The 19703-nt window shown below is 59.4% G+C and overlaps 1 protein-coding gene across 1 annotated transcript; it reads right to left on the bottom strand.

The window, feature by feature from the left end:
- Window positions 1–464: 464 nt before the first annotated feature.
- FURIN (furin, paired basic amino acid cleaving enzyme) lies at window positions 465–10024 on the bottom strand. Its single transcript, XM_049783289.1, has 16 exons — window positions 9807–10024; window positions 7964–8299; window positions 7720–7818; window positions 7545–7640; window positions 7273–7401; window positions 7071–7147; window positions 6727–6815; window positions 5840–6012; window positions 4119–4331; window positions 3653–3753; window positions 3465–3568; window positions 3247–3364; window positions 2984–3163; window positions 2655–2779; window positions 2455–2565; window positions 465–2373 (listed from the first exon to the last, which is right to left on the bottom strand). The coding sequence occupies exons 2-16, from the start codon at window positions 8138–8140 to the stop codon at window positions 1796–1798; spliced, it is 2370 nt and encodes a 789-aa protein (XP_049639246.1). The 5' UTR covers window positions 8141–8299; window positions 9807–10024; the 3' UTR covers window positions 465–1795.
- Between the last annotated feature and the right edge of the window lie 9679 nt (window positions 10025–19703).

The raw sequence follows: 19703 nt of genomic DNA, 5'->3' as shown, positions 1-19703 counted from the left end.
CTGGCCAGCCGAGGAAACGGAAGGGAGGAGGGGCGGGGAAGAATGGCCCAGGAGCCGCCACCGCGCCCTGGAGCCCCGGGAAATGGCCCTGGTGTGCAGGGGTAGGCAGGGGCTGAGGTTCAGCTCCAAGGAAAAAGGGGAGCCCCAGGAATGCTAAGGCACAGCGACCCCTGGACCACGATCCAGCCTGGTTTCAGGCCCTGGTCCTGGGTCCCTTTCTGCCCCAGAGACACAGAGAAAGAGCTGGCCCTGCCCAGGTCCCCTGACTCTGCACTGGACTTCCATCCTGAGGGTCTGAGTCCTTGCAGGCCACGCTGGGCTTATACCGGCCCCCTGGTTCCCAATGTTGCTTCATCCACTCCTCCCGCTGGCCAAGAGGTGACCCCATGTCCCCCAATCCCTGGGTCGCCTGGGCCCCCCACCCCAGAAAGAACAGTCTCAGCACACAGGGCACAGTGCCTGGCTTGCATAGTCTCACGTTTAATCACTTAAAAACCTCTAACATTATCTCATGTCCATTAAATAGAACCAACAACGCTGGGCCTGTTTAAATTACAAGGAAAAAAGAAAATCCCTGTGTACCAACCCAGTATCTTACAAAACCTGCCGGGCTGGCCACAGGGTGGGGTAGGGTGGGGGTGAGAGGACACGGGGCACCCCTGGGCAGGTGGCTGGGTACCCAGAGGGAGGAGGAAGAAAAAGGGGCTCCCGGATAGACGACGGGAGGGGACTGATTGTCCTCGTGGGAGGGGTGCAAAAGGCACGTCAGAAGAGGGGTGTTTGGGGGGCAGGAAGGCTGGGGCGTTCTCCACCAGGGCACAGTGTTGGAGGGGCTCGGGGTGCTTGGGCCCACCCTTGGCACTTGGAGAACCCACAAGCCCTTGGCACAAACCCCTGCGACCGACAGTGGGTGACTGCCCGCCCCTCCCAGCGTGCCCCCTTTCCTGGGCCCGCCTGCCCCTTCCGCAAATGGGGTTCAGCTCCGCTCACTCCTTGGCAACATGCTAGGGCCCCCCCACATATATTTCACGGCCCTGGGCAGATGCGGGGGGGGTCAGCAGTGTGGACACTGGGCGTGGGGAGGTGGGTGGTCCCGCCGCTACCCCCTTAAAAAATACAAAATGAAACGCCCCTTCCCCACAAAAAAAAAAATTAAAAAATTGAAAAGAAACAAGGAATTAGCATCTAAAGTGAAATCGTCACCAAGTGAAAATATATCCTCAAACGGCCCCTGAGGTCCCCACAGGGAAAGCAGCATCGGGTGGGCGCGGGCGGGAGGCCGCTTCGCCACCCACCCAGGGGCTCCGGGTCTGTGAGTGCCAACTGCCCGGCAGCCCTGGGCTCAGAAAACAGGGACCCGGCAGCCCCCCAGGGGCTCAGCGGGCAGCAAGGCTGGGCCAAAGGGGCACTCGCGCTGCCTGGCACCAGCCTGGCTTGGTCCCTTATTGGCTCACCGCTGGGTCGGGGTGGGGTAGGACAGGGTGAGGGTGCCGAAGCCCTTGGAAAGTGGCCGCCTCCGTCACATCCCCCTCGGCCAACCTCCCTGCTGCCTGTGGGGGACCATTATTGCTTTAGGGGGACGAGGAGCGGTGAGGGAACTGCAACCAGCAGGGACTGGAAGAAGAGGCAGCCTGGGAGAGCCGCTCCAGTCCCTCTCCTCTCTCCGCACACGAGGGGCGAGAGCGGGGAGGCCTCCGGGGACCCCCATTTCAGGCATGGCGAGGTCTTGGCCCCCAGAGTTCCCAAGATAGAAAAAAATACTTTGGTGAATGCCGAGGCGAGGTGGCCGGGCGCGTCAGAGCACGCTCTGGTCCTTGATAAAGGCAGTCCTCTCGCTGCGGCCCTCCTCCTCCTCCGAGTCGGACGGGGCCTCCTGCCAGGCGTCGGGGGGCAGCCCCTTGTAGGAGATGAGGCCGCGGTCCATGGTGTACACCTTCATGCTCCGGAAACGGAAGCCCGAGCGCAGCTGCAGCACCAGGAAGACAGTGACAAAGACCAGCACGATGAAGGCGCAGCTGAGGACGGCCATCACCTCGGGCAGGTGCGAGGGCAGCAGCCCGGCGCGCGGCTGCAGCTCTGAGTCCGGCGGGGCGGATGGCTGCCGAGGCGGGGACGCTCGGCTGCTCTGGCTCTGCCTCGAGCACGTCTGCTCCACGGGGTCCAGTGAGGCGTGGCTGGGGCAGCTGAGGCAGTCGGTGGGGGCCGGCCCACGGCAGGTGGCACAGGAGGGGTGGCAGGGCGCACAGACGCTGGCACGGATGGTCTCCACGGCATTCTCGGCGCTATAGTGCGTGGTGAGAAGCTGCGGGGCGAATCCGGCCGGGCAGTGCTGCACGCAGCTCTTACGGTGCAGGGAGAAGCCTTCTTCACACACTGAGGAGGCAAGACAGGGGTGGTTCAACAGGGGATCTGCGCACCCCCATCCTTCTCCAGCCCCCTGAAACCCAGACTGACCCACACAGGCCTGGCTGGATGTAAGGGTCTTGCAGCCGATACTCTCAGGGGACGAGGATGCTCCCTCCGGGGCGGTGCCGTACAGCACCAAGGTGAACTTGGTCAGCGTCCCTGGGGGAAGTGAAAGACACTGCCTCCAGGAACCCGCTTCCTGGGCCCCTCTCTGATCCCTTTTTCTCCCCGTCGAGTTCCCGCCCTACCATAGTTGTTGGCTTCGCTGGTATTCTCAATCTCGAGCACCCACTCTCCAGAAGGGTCCTCGTCCCAGGAATGGGTGGTCATGAAGGCCCAGTCGTTGAAGCCATCTGCCGAGTAGTCGTGCGGCCTGTGGGGACGGGGATCGGGCCACGTGAGGTTCCCTGGTCTCTGAGGACTGTTCCCACCTCCCCTGCAGCACCACCTGGGCTGGATTTCCAGGCCCCAACAGGACTGGGCAAGGGGTACTGGAGAGCCTGAAGCCAAAAGTCCCCCCTATCCCGAATCAGACCCAGAGCAGATCAGGGTTGGGCAGGAGGAGATGGGGAGGCACCTGGCGGCCAGCAGGGTGGATCGGGTGCCCATGGGGCTGACCAGGTGGATGGCCAGGTCGCCGCGCCGGTTGTAGGACAAAGTGAGGCGCGCTTGGACGTGCTCCAGCCGGCGGATGTGACTCGGCTCCCCCAGACAGGCGCTCACTGTCTTTCTCACCTCCAATCGCTTCCCGATGTCCCTGCAGGGGATAGGAGCACCATTGGGGTTGGGTCTGTCAGCAACCCAGCCCGTACCCGATGCCCAGCCTTCATCCTTCCTTACCGGGGCTCTGTGAGGATTTCGAGGACACACTTCCGCTGGGGGCCCACGGAGGTCCAGTTCTGAGCCAGAGCCACCATGGCCCCCGCATCCAACAGGCCATAACCGTAGGAATGGCTTACTGTGGTGGGGTGGTGGGCAGGTGAGAGGTCTGTTCCATGGCAGGGGATCCCCACCTCTACCCACCGTCACCCAGCCCAGGCCGGCTGTGCCACGCTCACCTTTCCGGCCCACCCCATTGGTGGCCCAATCGTTGGCGTTGAGGTGGGCTGGCTTCGAGGTCTGGACCACCAGGTGCTGCATGTCCCGCCATGTGAGGTTCTGACTGTTGAGAAGGGAGCGAGGCCGGGTGTTCAGTGTCAAGGTGGAGCCGAGTGGCCCCCAAGTCCCATCTCCAACGAGAACTCACTTGGCTTCCAGGGTGAGCGCGATGATGCCTGCCGCCAACGGGGCAGAGGCCGAGGTGCCCGTGTGCGACTCTGTGCACTTCTGTCGCAGGTCAGTGGTCACCTGCAGAAGGACCCAGGGTTAAGCTCATGAAGGGCAGCGGAGGCTGGTGGGGTCCCTAGTGGCGAGACTAGCTCACCGTGGGCAAGCTAACACTGGTTCCCAGCCAGGCTTCGGTTTCCTTTTTCGTTTTGTTTTGGGGTCATAGCCAGCAATACTCAGGGGTTATTCCTGGCTCTGTGCTCATAAATCACCCCTGGCAGGCTCGGGGACCATATGAGATGCCGAGGATCAAACCTGGGCCTGTCTCGGGTCAGCAGCATGCAAGGCAAATGCTCTACTACCACTATTTCTCCAGCCCCATTGGGCCTCAGTTTCTCAAGATTCTAGGAGCCTCCAACCCGCTCTCAAGTGCCCCTTCCACTCACAATCTGCTTCTCGTTCTGGTCGCCGCTGCTGTAGGTACTGGCCAGGGTAGAGGAGCAGGCCTCGCTGTACCAGGGCACGTTGCCCCGCTGCGTGGCGCTACTGATGGACAGCGTGTAGATGCTGTTGGTATAGCCATCGCAGTTGCAGCTGTCGTGCTCCCGGCCCCCATTCCCTGAGGCCCAGACGAAGATGGAACCCAGTCCACGGCGGCCCTGCGGACAACAGAAGGCATAGCTCACTGGCCAGCGGGGTGCAGGGGAATGGGGACATAGGGAGGCCAGAAAGTGAGCAGGCATAGCAGGAAAGGCAGGAGCTGTCCAGGCCCCCCAGCACAGATCCCTGTGGGATCAGGCGTGCGTGCAAAAATGCACTTGTTGGTGTGATGCCACCAGGCTGCTCAGTGCCCAGGGCATCAGTTGCTATGTGACGAACATGGGTGTGGAGGGATGGAACTAGGATCTCACATGGGCAAGGCTACCCTGGCCAGGCCAGAGACTGTCCCCAGTTCAGTTCCTCTAATCCCTTAGTCATTTCCTCCTTAACATTTCAATAAACACTTTTTTGGAGGGTTCCTTTTTTGGGCCACACCTGGCAGTGCTCAGGGCTCACTCTTGGCGAGGCTTAGGGTAACCTTATGGGGTGCCAGGGATTGAACCCAGGAGGGCCACATGCAAAGGCCAACACCCTCCCCGCTGTGCTATTGCTGGGGCCACTCAGTCAATATGCTCCTTGCCAAATCAAACATTTTGTTTTGTTTCGTCTCAGGACCCCACCCAGTTGTGCTATCACTCTACCTGCTACAAATTAAACATTTTACAGAAGAAATGGGCCGGAGTGATAGCACCAACGGATAGCACAAAGGGCGTTTGCCTTGTATGCGGCCAACCTAGGACGGACCCAGGTTCGATTCTCAGATCCCATATGGTCCCCCAAGCCTGCCAGGAGCGATTTCTGAGCACAGAGACAGGAGTAATCCTTGAGAGCTGCTGGTGTAACCCCCAAAACCAACAAAACAAAACAAAACATATTATAGAAGAAAGGAGGACGACACGGATGAGAAGTGAGAAGACATATTGATACTTTGGTGATGAGGGTGGTGCAAAGTCTAGATGCCAGAACTCAACTGTGAAAACTGTTGCGTGTCATGCTACTGGCAATATGATGGTTCTAAGAGTTTGACAATATGACCTTTGGACCATGACATCGTATGTCATGCAAAACAAACATGAGTCTTCTGAAGTGCAAAAATAAACAAGATTCCATTTTTGTTTGGTTTGGGGGCCACACCTAGCAGTGCTCAGGGGTTTTCCTGGCTCAGTGCTCAGGAATGACTCCTGGCTGCAGTCTCGGAGGACTTATGGGAATTGAACCCAGGATCAGCTGCGTGCAAGGCAAACGCCCTCCCTGCTGAGCTATAGCTCTGGACTGTAAGATTCAGTTGTTTTTGTTTTTGTTTTTTTAAAAAAGGAAGAAAAAGGGCCGGAGCGATAGCACAGCAATAGGGCATTTGCCTTGCAAGCTGCCAACCCCGGAAGGACTCCATTTTGATTCCCGGAATCCCATAGGTTCCCCAAGCCTGCCAGGAGTGACTTCTGAGCACAGAGCCAAGAGTAACCCCTGAGCACCATGGGGTGACCCAAAAACAAAAAAAAAGGAAAGAAGAAAAAGAGGAAGCTGAAGCAGGAGCTGAGAAGAGTGAACTGTGGGGACCGGCCCTCACCTGGCTGACCCCCCGGAAAAAGGCCTCCTCGGCCAGGCGGGCAGGCCCGTCCACTGTCTTGCCGTCGTCCTCGGGGCCCCAGCTGGCGCTGTAGATGTGGATGTGGTTGGGGTTCAGGCCCAGCGAGCGGGCCTCCACCGCGTCCGTCACTTCACCATCCAGCATGCGTACCCCTGGCCATGGAGGGGCAGGGAGAGGGGGGGCCGCGTGGGTCCAGCTGCCGGGGATGCCCCTGGAGCAGGCCGTGTTCTGCACCCCAGGAATGGCAGGGACGGGGAGCCCCAAGTCCCTTACAAATGATGGCCATACAGAGGTGAAAGCCAGGGATAGAGAGGGGCACACTGTAGGGTCCGGCTGGTGACCAGACCCTTTGGGGGCACGTGGGAGGGGTGAAGGGGGACTCAGGGAGATCCTGTTGCACATGCTCCGCCCTCTATGGACCACCCTCAAAGCAGTCAAAGACCCTCTAAAAACTTGACACGTGGTCCCAGGAATCCACATTGGGCCCAGAGAGCACAGTGGTCAGAGTACAGGGCCCTAGGCACCCTGGTACTGCCCGGCCTCACACTGAATCATGGGTCTGTTTTGAGCTGAGCACTAACTGGGAGTCCCCATCCTCCGTTCTCTGTCCCCTCCCTTGCCCAAATTAATCGAGGCCTTCAAGGAAGGTTTTGGCAAAGTCAGCTCAGGGCTGACTGCGGGCTCTATGCTCAGGGATCACTCTTGGCGGTGCTGGGGCATCCTTTGGGACGCTAGAGATGGAACCCAGATTAGCCACATGCAAGGCAAGCGCCCTCCCGCCGTGCTGTCAAGGGAAGGTGGCAGGGAAATGGGAAGACAAAACTGATCCCTTCAGCCCTTTCCCACAGCAGCTACACCACACCCACCTCCAATTCGAGCGTTGTAGGCCACACCGACACCACAGACTCCGTTGTTGGCAACAGCAGCCACCTCTCCCGCACAGCGGGTACCGTGCCTACAAAGCGAAGCCACAAGTCAGAGGCGGGGCAGGAAGGGGTAGAGGGATCATCCCCAAGACCTACTTAACCACAGCCACCTCCCCTCCACAGTGGGTACTATGCCTGGAGAGTATCGTGCAGCGGGTACCAGACTCAAAGAGCACTGCACAAAGAGTATCACATCTGGAGAGCACTATGCAGTGAGTACCATGCCCAAAGAGCACTGTTTCAGTGGGGGAGGGAAGGAAGGGCAGCAGCACTGTTTTTCTCACCTGTTGTCATTCATTTGCGTGTACCGAGGCTGGGGGTCGGGGTCCTGGTCGTTGACATCAAAGCTGGCATCGGGGTCCTGAGAGGGGTGTTGTGGTATCAGGAGCAAAGTGCTCAGTGTGCACCCCTCCCCCTGCTCCCTTCACTCCTCATCTCCTCCCCTCACCCCGCGCCCTTCACAGGTGCCTCACCCCACCTCCTCACATAATTGCCTGCCAAGTCCGGATGGTTCTTTTCGATGCCGTCATCCAGGATGGAGACCACGATGCCGCGACCCGTGAAGCCTTGGGCCCAAGCCTCCTTCACGTTCAGGTCCCGCTGGGAGACACCAGACTGTGGAGACACCCGCACCATGAAGGGAGACGGGGCCCAAATCCCTCCCCTGCCCCAGGGCCTCCTGAGATGCTGCCAGTGGGAGCTGAGCTACGACACGGGGGTCTGGACTCAGGACAGGGTGGCTGGGGAAGGTCATGTACCAGGTACCACTGCTGGGGGAACTTGGGGTCCGAGGGCTCCCGGAACAAATCCCGCTTGGACCGCCGCTTGGCCACCTGCTGCTCCAGCCACTGGACCTGGACAGGGGCAGGGAGAGGGTTAGAGGCCAGGCACAGAGGAGGAGCAGGGATTGCCCATCCCTGGGGCTGCACTCACCTGAGGCTCCCGCTGCAGCCGGCTGTGGTGCAGGCGGTGAGGTGACAGCGACCGCTTGGTGACAGCACGGTGCCAGAAGTGGTAGTAGTCACCGAAGATCTGTGAGAAAGCAGGGGTAGAGATTGGGGCTCTGGGAGGCGGTGACAGGATGGACGCTGGCTGCCACGAGGCCTACCAGGAAGGGTCCAGGCCCTGCCAGCACTGTGGGGTTCCCTCAGCTGCCACCCCCCCACAGCACACATACCTGGCCCAGGTTTAGGAAGCCATGCTTGCGGGCCAGACTCTCTGCCACGGCCGGGCCACCAGGAATGTTCACGGCCCACGTGTTGGTGAAGACCTTCTGGCCACGGGCGTCGGCGGCCAGCAGGGCCAAGGCTCCTGCTGCAGCTACCACCCAGAGGGCCCAGGGCCTCAGCTCCATCGAGGAACGGGTGGCCGGGCCCCCGGAGCCCCGACTCCCGGGCCTGGTCACAGAGCCTTGGCCCCCACGTGCCTGCTCTCAGCCCGTGGCCTGGGTCTGGCTGGAGGGGGCATGGGGCCGGGTGGGCAGGACTGGCACAGGAAGGTGCGGCTGCCGGCTCTGGAGGACAAGAGAGGAAAAAGGGGGAGGGTTAGCTCTTCCCCAGCCGCTAGGGAAAGCTGTTCCCTGCCCCGGAGCTCTATCCCGGTGGCGAGGGGTGCCAGCCGCCGGCCGATCTGCCTGTACAAAGCTGCCAGCATCCCGCCATGGGCGGACACGGAAGTGGGATGAAGAGAAGTGAGAACTGAGTCACTCACGACCAGAAATGACAAGGAAAGAGGCGCCCACCAGCCTGGATGCGAGGACGGGTCATAGGGCGGAGCGGTTTCCGAGTGGTCTCTTCCTGCCACCCAGAGCCAGAGCTAGGCTCCCACCCACCCCCGTGGACCACGCCCCCTCCCCCCAGCCTCAAGTTGTGCTTTTCTTTTCTCTGTGTTAGTATTTTCCCAACCACCCAGGTCTGTCTTGCAAAGGGATAAAGCTTGGAGCTGGATTTATGTCCTCGGAGGTCTCACCTACACAATTCACCCGAGTTCCCTGGATCAGTAAAGCCGATCTGGGACCCAACGGCATAGGAATGGGAGAGGGTGGCCCTGGGCTAGGGGGATGGGGCTGCGAGACAAAGCTGGACAGGAGACCCAGGGGCCAACAGGGAGACACAGAAGCTCAGCTAGGACTTCAGTTTCCCGAGGAATGCTGGGGCCCTGCCTGGTGGGGCCTGGACATCCCAGCTGACCCCTTGCTCCAGCCTGGCGTAACCTGAGCCAGGGCTATGAGCCACCTGCCTCCAACGTGAGGCTGAATCAATAGCCCAGCAGTGTTTTTCCTCTTTCGCAAACAGACAACAGGACACCTCAGCTGGGTCACATAAATGTCCCCACAGAGGGCCCTGGGAAGAACCAGGAGCCAAACCCCCGGGGTAGTAAGAGGCCAGGAGGTGGAGGCCCAGGCCAGATCTTGGACGCTCTTACACCCCCTGGCTCCACCGAGCACTGGGCTCTCCCAGGCCTTGAGCGGGCACATACCATGGAGGGTCCCCTCCAGCTGGGTGCAGTCCCGCCCCACAGGCTAGGGGGCTCAAAGGCAATTCCCGGTGTATTTTCGGTTTACACCAAAATAACCCGACAGCTGAGGGCAGCAGGCTGGGCGCTCTGGCCTCACGGGGACAGGACAGAGTCTACGAGCCTCTGGCAGAGCCTGGAAGGAGCAGCCCTGGGAAGCTGTGGGAGGCCAAGGTCCAGACAGACAGACAGACAGGCAGACAATCAGAGGAAACTCTGGGCAGCCAGAGAGCCAGGGACAAACCACAGGGCTGGGGGTTGCCGCTGACCCTATAGATATTCGTGGTCTGGAAAAGCTATGGCCACTCTCGGCAGTAAAGGGATCAGATCTGCAGCACCTGGCCGAGGTGGCTCAGGGCACAGCCCCACACCTTGAGCCCAAAGCCCGTTCCCAGAATCTCGCAAACCCTCCAGGCAGACTGGGAGGGAGGGAGAAGCCCTTTCCCCAGGTACAGGGAACAGTGAATGCTGGCCCAGAACTCAACACCCCCACTCGGCTGACTCACCCGCCAGCCAGCACCGGTGAGGCTCAAACCTGAGAGATCCAGGCCGAGTCCAGACTCCGGCACTGGGGTCAGAGAGCAGGAACCTACTGGCGGGGCCTGCTATGAGCGCAGGCAGAGGCCCAGGCACCTCCCACCGGCTGGCAGGGGCCCAAACAGGCCCCAGGGGTCTGCGGGGCAGGCGGGTAAGGGTAGGGCTCCCCGGGAAACGCGATCCTACGACTCCTTCCAGCTCTGGACCCTGAGCCGGGTCCAGTTTCAGGAGCCTCCAAGATGGGGCTGGCCTTGTGAACTTAGACCGGTCCCTTCCCCTCTCCATGGGCCTCAGTCTCCTCCGCTAGGTCACACACAAGCTTTGCAAACTTTTCCTCCCCTTTCCCCTCTCTTTCTCAGTCTAAAGCCCAACTCAGGAAATCATGACACTGGGGGGGGGACGGACGGACCGAGTCCGGCTCGGCCACCCTCCTCCTGGGCTGCGTGCCCACCGTGCCCAGCACCTGCCCGGCCCTTCCTAGACCCCATCCCTGGGTCCTGGCGGCACGTCAGTTCTCGGGTGCAGGGAGAGGAAGGTGCGCGCAACTGAGAAGGAGCAGGGACCCGGGCGAGCTTGGGGGGGTCCGAGGGGAGGGCGGCTGTCAGACGCGTCCAGCCCAGCCCAGCCCAGCCGCCCTTCCACGCGGCCGGCCACCCAGGCAGCCTCCGGGGCCCGCCTGACCTCGCCGAGCTGCGCCGGGGCGCGCGCCCCGGTGAGCGGCATGGGGACACCCACGCGTCCCGGGGCCCAGAGCCCAAGCAGCCCGGCCCGCCCGGCGTCTCTGCCGCCTGTCTCGCCCCCTTCTTGCCGGAGGCCCCCGCAGGGCCGGGCCGGGGCGCCCCGCATGCCGCGCGCGCTGCAACCTCGCTCACCACCCGCGCAGCAGCTCTCCTCCCGGGCGGCCCGGCTGGGCCCGAGCCGGGTCCGGCGGCCAAGAGCCGGCGCGCTCGGCTGGGCGTCTCGGGCCGGCCGCGGCCCCGGCCCCGGCCCCGCGTGCCTGCTCCGGGCGGCTTACCCTGGGGAGCCGGGGCGGGGAAACTTTCCCGGGCGGGCCGAGCCGAGCCGAGCGGGCCTGGCTGGGCTCGGCGCGCTCCGGGCGGGCGGCGGCGGCGGCGTCCCGGCGCGGGCGGGCGGGCGGGCGGGCTGGGCCGGGCTCCAGCAGACTCGGCCCGGCTCGGCGCTCGGGCTCGGGCTCGGCCTGGGCGAGGCTGGGAAGCGCTTCGGCCGGGCCGCGGCGGCGCGGCGCGGCGCGGCTTGTTTACCCGGGGCCGCTGTCAGCGGCTGCGGCGGCCGCGGCTCCTCCTCCTCCGGCCCGCGCTCCGCCCCGCGCCGCCTCCGCCGCCTCCGAGCCCCGCGGCCCGCGCCGACGCCGCCGCCCGCCGCCGCCCGGGATGGAGGGATGGGTGGCCGGGAGGGGCCGGCAGGCGGACGGACCGACGGGCGGGCAGGACAATCGGATGGACGGACAGGTAGACGGACGGGTGGACGGACAGACGGAAGGACAGACAGAAGGACAATCGGACGGACAGACGGTTAGATGGACAGACGGAATGACGGACAGGTAGACAAACGGACAGACAGACGGACGGACAAACAAACAGACGGTCGGGCAGACAGATGGACGGTCAGATGGACAGACGGACGGACAGGTAGACGGACGAATGAACGGACAGACGGGAGGACAGACGGTCAGGTGGATAGACGGACAGGTAGACGGACGGATGGACGGACAGACTGTTGATGGACAGACGGAATGACGGACAGGTAGACAAACGGACGGACGGACGGACGGACGGTCGGGCAGACAGACGGACAGACCGACAGACGGACAGGCAGACGGACGGACTGTCGGGCAGACCGATCGACGGTCAGATGGACAGACGGACAAATGGCCAGACATAAGGACAATCGGACGGACAGACAGACGATTAGATGGACAGACGGGAGGACGGACAGGCGGACAGACAGACGGACAAATGGACAGATGGACGGACGTAAAGGCAGATGGACAGGCAGACAAACGGACGGACGGACGGACAGACGGACGGATCGACAGATGGACAGGCGGACGGACAAGACAGATGGACGAGCAGACGAAGCTGCTCTAGAGGCCTTGCCTGGCCTCCCGGGGTCCGGCCTGTTCTGCTCTCCCTGCGATCCCACACAACCCGACCCCTGGGTCCGAGGGGTCTTAGGCCCCCCACCTGAGCCCCTTGCGGTTGTCCTCTCAGCACGTTGCAGCCTGGACAGGTGGAGGAGCAGAGCCCGGCCCGCAGGCTTTTTGAATTGGGGCGGTGGGGTGGGGCAGGGGCGGGTTTAGGACACACCCTGGCTGTGTCCAGCTGCTTCCAGCTCCGCGCTCCACCACCTAGCCCTAGAGTGCTGTGCAGGGTCTAGAACCCAGGCCTCGGGTAAGCAGGCAGGCAGAGCCTCTTCCCGGTGGATTGGTGGGTCGCTGAGAGTTTGGGAGTTTGGTTTGGGGGCCACACCCGGCTGGGCCCAGGGCTGACTCCTGACTCTGAGCTTGATTGAGGTCAGCTCCTGGCCAGTCAGGACTCCGGGGATCGAACCATGATCCCCAATCGGTTGGTGGGCCACGTGCAAGGCAAACGCCTTACCAGCTGTGCATCATTGCTCTGGCCCCTTGCAAAGCCTCCATCACCCTCATTTCCTTCTCTCCCCAAGTGCTCAGGGACTTCTGTAGCAGGCCTTCGTGTGGGCTGTGTAACCCAGGTCAGCTGCAGGCGAGATCCGAGCCTTCAGCCCTGGGCTAACCCCTACACCAGTCCTCTTTTTTGATTAAAAGAAACAAAACCTGGGCCTGGAGAGATAGCACAGCAGCGTTTGCCTTGCAAGCAGCTGATCTAGGACCAAAGGTGGCTGGTTCGAATCCCGGTGTCCCATAGGGTCCCCCGAGCCTGCCAGGAGCTATTTCTGAGCAGACAACCAGGAGTAACCCCTGAGCACCGCCGGGTGTGGCCCAAAAACCAAAAAAAAAAAAAAAAAAAAAAAAAAAAAAACCTGAGGAGGAAGAGGAGGAGGACTCCAGACTGCTAATCAGGGGCATTCTTAGGGTGGGGAGAAGCAGGTTCAGTGTGTAAGAGACGCTGGGGTCCACACCTGTGCTCTGGGGGCTTTAGTTTGCCGAGGGTCTGCCCATCAAGGCATGTGCCCAAATCCCTGTGCTAGCTCCTGCCTCCCCCCACTTTTAAAACACAACCCCAAACAACCCCTCAACAGGCACCAGGCCAGTTACTTCCCATTATCTCCAATGTACATTATTTAATCCACATAATCCTTTCTGGCTGACGTAATTAATCCCATTTTACAGATAAGGAAACTGAGGTGCACCGGGGTTAAATCATTTTTTTTTGTGTCTGTTTGTTTTGGGGCCACACCTGGTGGTGCTCAGGATTTATTCCTGGCAGACTAGGGGAAACATAATAGGGTATTGGGTGTAGAACCCTGGTTGGCTGTGTGCAAGGCAAATGCCCTACCAGCCGTGGCTTTCAACTAATTTGCCCGGGTTCTTTCCCCTCTGAAGAAGTGTGTGTTCTCTCAGAAACACATATCTCTCTTTCTCTTTTAGTCCCCTAACAGATATCTAAATTTCTTTTTTTTGTGTGTGTGTGGTTTTTGGGTCACACCTGGCAGTGCTCAGGGGTTACTTCTGGCTTCATACTCAGATATTGCTCCTGGCAGGCACGGGGGACCATATGGGATACCGGTTTTCGCACCAATGACCTTCTGCATGAAAGGCAAATGCCTTATCTCCATGCTATCCCTCCGGCCCCAGATATCTAAATTTCTATCAATAAAAATAATTTCAGGCCAGAGAGATAACACAGCGGTAGGGCGTATACCTTATACTCAGCAAACCTGAGATAAACCCAAGTTTGATCTCTGGCATCCCATATGGTTTCCCGAGCCTGCCAGGAGCGATTTCTGAGTCCAGAGCCAGGAGTAACCCCTGAGTGCCTCCGAGTGTGGCCCCAAAACAAAACAAAACAAAACATTATTTTGCTTCACTACAAACAGAAAACAGAGGTCGGAGTGATAGAACGGTGGTGAGGCGCTGGCCTTGAATGCTGCCAGCCTGGGTTCGATCCCTGATACGCTATGTGGTCCCCTGGATACCACTAGGTGTAGTCCCAAGCCAAAAATAAAGTAAATTAAAAATAAATAAAAACTAAAACCAGCAATAAAAAGGTGTCCTGCAACCCATAAGCAGGCCTTGGCTCTCCCTGCTGCTGGAACTGAGAAAGAAAAGGGGCTCCCAGATATTGACTGGCCTATGGCCACCTCACCCTTTTCCTCCCAGGGTCACCTTGTCTGTCCCACTCTCTGAGCTTTTCCAGGAGGCTGAAGAATATCCCCAGACCCCCCTCCGGAATTCTCTATTCTTCTTTGGGCATGACCGAGAGGCCACTTAGCGAGGAGCCAGGACTCCAGGCTGCCCCGGGGAGCCCAGGTACTGCAGGGAACAATACCAGAGCAGGGCACTGGCGTCAGGATTGTCCGGAAGTGAGTCACAGCTCTTCCTCTGTGGAGGAAAGGAGGAACAGGCTTGCTGCACCTCACCCAGGAGTCCCAATTCTTGCCCCAGTTCAGGGTGAAGAAGAAACTTGCCCCATCTCCCTGGGGACCTGTTTTCCCGTCTGGCCTGATCCGGGCTGAGAGCTGCGTCCCCACTGGTAAGTGGGTGCCTGACCTGTCCTGGCTTCCTTCGCCCAGAGCAGGGTCGATCCCTCTTGCCTCAGCTTCATCCTGGCCTGTTTGTCACAGGCAGGAACCTGCCTCTGCTCCAGGCTTTGGAGAGAACCCGGCTGGGTCCCTCAGTTGGACACACTTAGTGGGACATCTACCGGCCCCAGAGCCCGGGTGGGAAGCTGGGAGCATAGTCAGTCGCCCTCCCATTGACATGCAGTCAGTCCTCTGTCTCGCCAAACCCTCCTGGGCTGGCTCTCAGACACCTCAGACAAAGCCTGCACACCTGGTTTCAATCAAAATGTCGCCAGCAGCACACACACGGGCAGATCTCCACGCTCTGGTTACCTGCTGCTGGGGGAAGGTCCAGCCGGCCGGTTGTCAAGCCCTCGGGACTGCCCCGTGTTCTCCCATCTGGCACCAGGCACTTGGGTCGAGCACACTCCGCCTGTCCCACCGCAGGGCAGGGCCTGCCGGCTCTGGCCCTTATATGACAGGCAGGCCCGTGTCTGTGGGCGGGGGGAGGAGCTGTGGGGGATTTGGCGGTGACATCTCGAGTCATGCTGGGATGGTGTCCCAGCTGGCCAGCCCTTCTCACATCCCCAGGTTGGGGGGCAGGTTGGCACCTCCCTGGACCCCCCGTAGAGCCCGGTGCAGGGTGCCAGCCTGACTTACCTCTCAGACTCTGAGGTGGTCTGGGGACTACCTCCAGGCACCGCTTGCTGGGTGAGTTAGACCCACTGCTAACTTTGGGCAGAGCCCCAAGCTCTGTCGAAGTAAGTCGCTAGACCTCTGTGGCCACTGCCTTTTCATCTCCTGAGCCCAGGGCAGCAGAATCAGTTCAACCTCTGAGCTTTTCCCTAGAGGGTCCACACCTGGCAGGGCGTTCTCAGCAATAGTCTTGGGGCCCTTGGAGCCTGCAGTATCTTGGGCTGGGGTCTGTCTTCCAGTCACAAATTAGGCAGGTCAGTGTCAAGACCTTGGAGTCCATAGCGCCTCCACTCCCTAAACTGGCCTGAAATGTCCTCAAATAGTCGCCAGCAAAATCCGGAGAGATGGGGCCTGAGTCCAGGATTATTCGGGCGCTGGACAGGAGCTCCCAAACCCCAAAGCATCTGGCCTTGCACCAGCAAAGGGTCCCTGGAGTGCTTAGACAAACAGCCTCAGGGTCCCCTGCCTGTAAGATAAGGTGGAGCTGAGGAAAGGGACAGTTCTGCCAGGTGCTTTTTACAAGGGACTGTGGGCAGCAGGCAGGCTTCTACTTTTGTTTCTACTTTTGGACCACACCCAGCATTGCTCAGGAGTTACTTCTGGCTCTGCCCTCAGAAATCGCTCCTGACAGGCTCGGGGGACCATATGGGATGCCGGGGATCAAACCTGGGTCCATCCCAGGTTGGCCGCATACAAGGCAAAAGCCCTACTTACTGCTGTGCTATCGCTCCAGCCTCACTGGCAGGCTCCTCGTCTGGTCATGGTCTTGGTTTCAACAAAGCACACGAGTGGCCAAGTGGCCTAGCAGATCGGGTTGGGCACAGCATACGTGTGTGTGTGTGTGTGTGTGTGTGTGTGTGTGTGTGTGTGTGTGTCTGTGTCTGTGTTTGTGTGTCTGTGTGAATATGACATGGATAACACACTCTCCAGACTGCACGAGACTAATTCAAGATTGGTGTTTCAGAAAGTGGCTTGCATTGCTACAAACCCACTTCTTCACTACAAGTGCCCCAGGGGGCAGCCCGAGGGCTTTGTGGTGTTTCACAGACAGAAGTGGGGATACAAGGTCTGTCCTCAGCTTGGTGAGGTGCCCTGCACACCTCCAGCACTGTGTCGGGAGGAAGGAAACCCTGGGCACTGCTGGGTGTGACCCAAGATCAAATCAAGCAAACAATCTCTGGAGGAAAGTTGAACTGGGAGGCAAGAAGGGAGCAGAAGGCAGAGGCTGATCCTGGGCTCAGGGTCCTCCGAGGCCCCTTGAGGCAGGAGCTGGGACCAGGAAGCTGCTCTTAACTGGTAACAAGGGGCCTGGGATGGCTGAGTCACAAATGCCATGCCGTGTGGCCTCTGGGAAACAGACAGGACACAATCTGGGATGACAAACTCAAGCTCTCTTTAATCCCTAAACTAACAGGGCTGAGAGCCAGTGTCTCCCAGAGGGCAGGCGGTCAGTTGCTTAGGGGGAAAGGGGAGATCCAGCACCTTCACAGAGCTGGGACCCTGCAGTGAGAGACTGTGGCCGATAGCTGGAGGCCTGACCTCATGGGAGTCCCAAGTGGGACGAGTAGGGGCTGGATGAAGTGAGAGAGAAAAGTGGGGGGGGGGGTGCTTTACCCCTGCCCAACAGGCCCCTCTCCCAGACCCTGGTTTGGTGGTGGGCGGTGGGTGAGTGGGTGGGATGCTCATGTTGCAGGAAGGAAACAACGGAGGGAAAAGCGGCAGTGGAGGTCATGGAAAATGTCTGCAGGAGCTGATTGAGGCTCTATAGAAGAAAGAGTTGAAGGCCGTGGTTCCAGGTAGAGGAGCAGGAAAACAGGAGATGCTGAGCCGAGGGGAAAAAAAGAGGACTCAATTTGGGGTGTTTCCTCACTTCCTCTCCGTAAAGGGGAGAGTGAGTCTGAGAGTACAATACTGGAGGTTTTGTTTCCTGCACTTAGCCAGGCTGAGGGACAGCCTCGGGGACTCCTGAGCAGGCCTTGTGAGGAGAAACTATGGGGCCACATGACCACAGGCTGTGAGAACTGGTCCGGGTCCTCTGACCTCAGACCCCTGAGTTGACCTTTGAACTCTGGAGGGTATGGTGCAACCCCACTTCATGCAGTGGTGCTTCTAGGGCTAATGGACCAGGCTCTGCCCTCCCTTAATAGGGGAGCATTGCTCTTCACAGAGTCCCTTAGAGTCCTGGGGGGCCCTTTCTGGGAGTCCCCGGGGAAGCTGCAGTTGGCTGAGATCTGAGCTGAGACTGGACCTGTCTTGGGTGTACAGTGAACTCACTGTGGCCCCGCCAGGGTGATTTTGTGAGAAACGATTCCATTGGGAACACCTCTCTTTCCGAAGTACTGGGACAGCCCTGGTGGGACAGGCGAGCCTCTACCGAGACAGGTGCAGCAGATGACCACATCCTAACTGCTGCTGCTGCCTGGTGGGCCTCATCTTCTACTGCTCCTTTCTGAGAGAAAATTAAAAAAAAGAAAAGAATTCTGTACCTCGACACGCATTTTGTCTTCTCTCCCGCCTTTCACACTCCCTCACTTTTGTTTTTTGACCTCGAGGCCACACCTGGCAATGCTTAGGGGTCACTCTCAGTGGAGCCCATAACCCAGAGTGCCAGATGATGCCAGGAATGGGACTCAGGGCTCCAGGAGGCAGAGTGTGGGCTCCACCCCTTGAGCCATCTCCCTGGCCCTTTCCTCCTTCCCTAAAGCAAAAGGTGCCACATGACAACTCATTTTCACTTCCCAGCACATCCTGGAGACAATTTGAAGCGACAGTGTGTGTGTGTGTGTGTGTGTGTGTGTGTGTGTGTGTGTGTGTGTGTGTTGGGGGATGATTATCCAGCAGACATAGGCTAACTAGCAGGGCCAGTGCCTCCTGAGGTTGTCTATGCTAGCTGGGGACTGATCTGCCCTCAATTTGTCTCTGCCCGGATCCCCCGAGCCAATGTGTGCTAAGATGGGCGTTCCAACACCCTTGGCTTCCACGCATCATTTAAACACTGAACCCGCCTCTGTTCTTTCCTTAGTAGCCAGCAGCGATGGAAATGCTCTGCCTGGTGCCAACACAGCCACAACCACCAACACAGACCCGGCCAGTGAAGCACTCTTTGGACACCAGCAGGAAGGTGTCAAAGACATTCTCGTTGTGGTGCTGACCCCCAGCATGCTGGCAGCTGACACTTCCAGACTTCCAGCAAATGCTGGAGCCACCCAGATGAAGCACTCTTGCCCCGCTCCAAGGGCAAGAGCATTAGGTTTCAGGGCTGGTGGGACGGATGAGCCCCAGGTCACAGGGACAGAAAGTGTGGTGGTGAGAATCAGAAGCCACTCAGTTTGGGCCCCTCTGAATGCTGGTAGGAACCTTGCTCTTTGCCATCAGTCTGGGCCTTCATGCCCACCTGGACTCAGGATGAGGGGGCTGAGAGTGGAAGGTGAGTCAATGTTGGGGGAGAGTCATGGCCTGCCAGGACCTCTTTGTCCCTGAGTCCTGGAGAAAGTTGCCCCAGAAAGCCTGGGCTTCTGGCTTCCCATATCCCTGAGAAAAATAAACATACTCACACCTGCCAACAATACCAGATAACGATCTATGTCCTTGACTGGAACGGCACTTGGTGAGATTGTGGCAGATACCAGAAGGTTCCAGTTACTCCTGCCCAGCCCTGGGATGGCAGAGGTGGTGGAGACTGAGAGGCTACGTCACTCCTCATCTCCTTTGTCACTAGCTGATGTTCTTTTTTTGGGGGTGGGGGGGAGTGGTGATCACACCTGACCAGCACTCAGGGGTTACTCCAAGCTCTATGCTCAGAAATCGCTCCTGGCAGGCTCGGGGGACCATATGGGACCTGCACGCAAGGCAAACACACTATACCTCCATGCTATCTCTCCAGCCTCACTAGTTGCTGTTCTGTTTGCTTTAAGGGTTGTTCCCAGTGCTTGGAATGAACCCTCCAGCAAACATGGTGCCAGGGCCTGAACCCTCAGCTCCCACATGTGCTCTGGGTTCTCAAATCATCTCCCCGGCTTCTTGCTGCCTTTTTGAGCCTTCACTGGCCACGACCCATTTGGGAGGCTGGAGCCGAAGGCCTGCCTGGCTCATGCTTAGTCACGAAATCCGAAATCCGTGTCGTGTCTGAGTTCTTGGGTTGGGCAATGGGCATGTTAATTGTTGGAGGTGCAGTCGTGACCCAGCAGAGTTCCGGTGTGCTGCCTGTGTCCTCCTGAAGGGCCCAGGGCAGGGGGTTGTCGCTCGAGCCACTGGGCATTGGGCTTTCCCACAGATGTCCAGGGCCTCAGAGACCCTCTTTTGGGGATGCTGAAGGAGAGACTCTCTGAAGGCACCAACCATCCCCTTTTCTTTTCTTTCTTTCTTTCTTTTTTTTTTTTTTTTTTTTTGGTTTTTGGGCCACACCCGGCGGTGCTCAGGGGTGACTCCTGGCTGTCTACTCAGAAATA

This window comes from Suncus etruscus, chromosome 11 (assembly GCF_024139225.1).
Source record: "Suncus etruscus isolate mSunEtr1 chromosome 11, mSunEtr1.pri.cur, whole genome shotgun sequence".
Lineage (NCBI taxonomy): Eukaryota > Metazoa > Chordata > Mammalia > Eulipotyphla > Soricidae > Suncus > Suncus etruscus.
The sequence above is the reverse complement of the archived record's forward strand: the minus strand, read 5'-3'. Positions and strand labels throughout refer to the sequence as shown.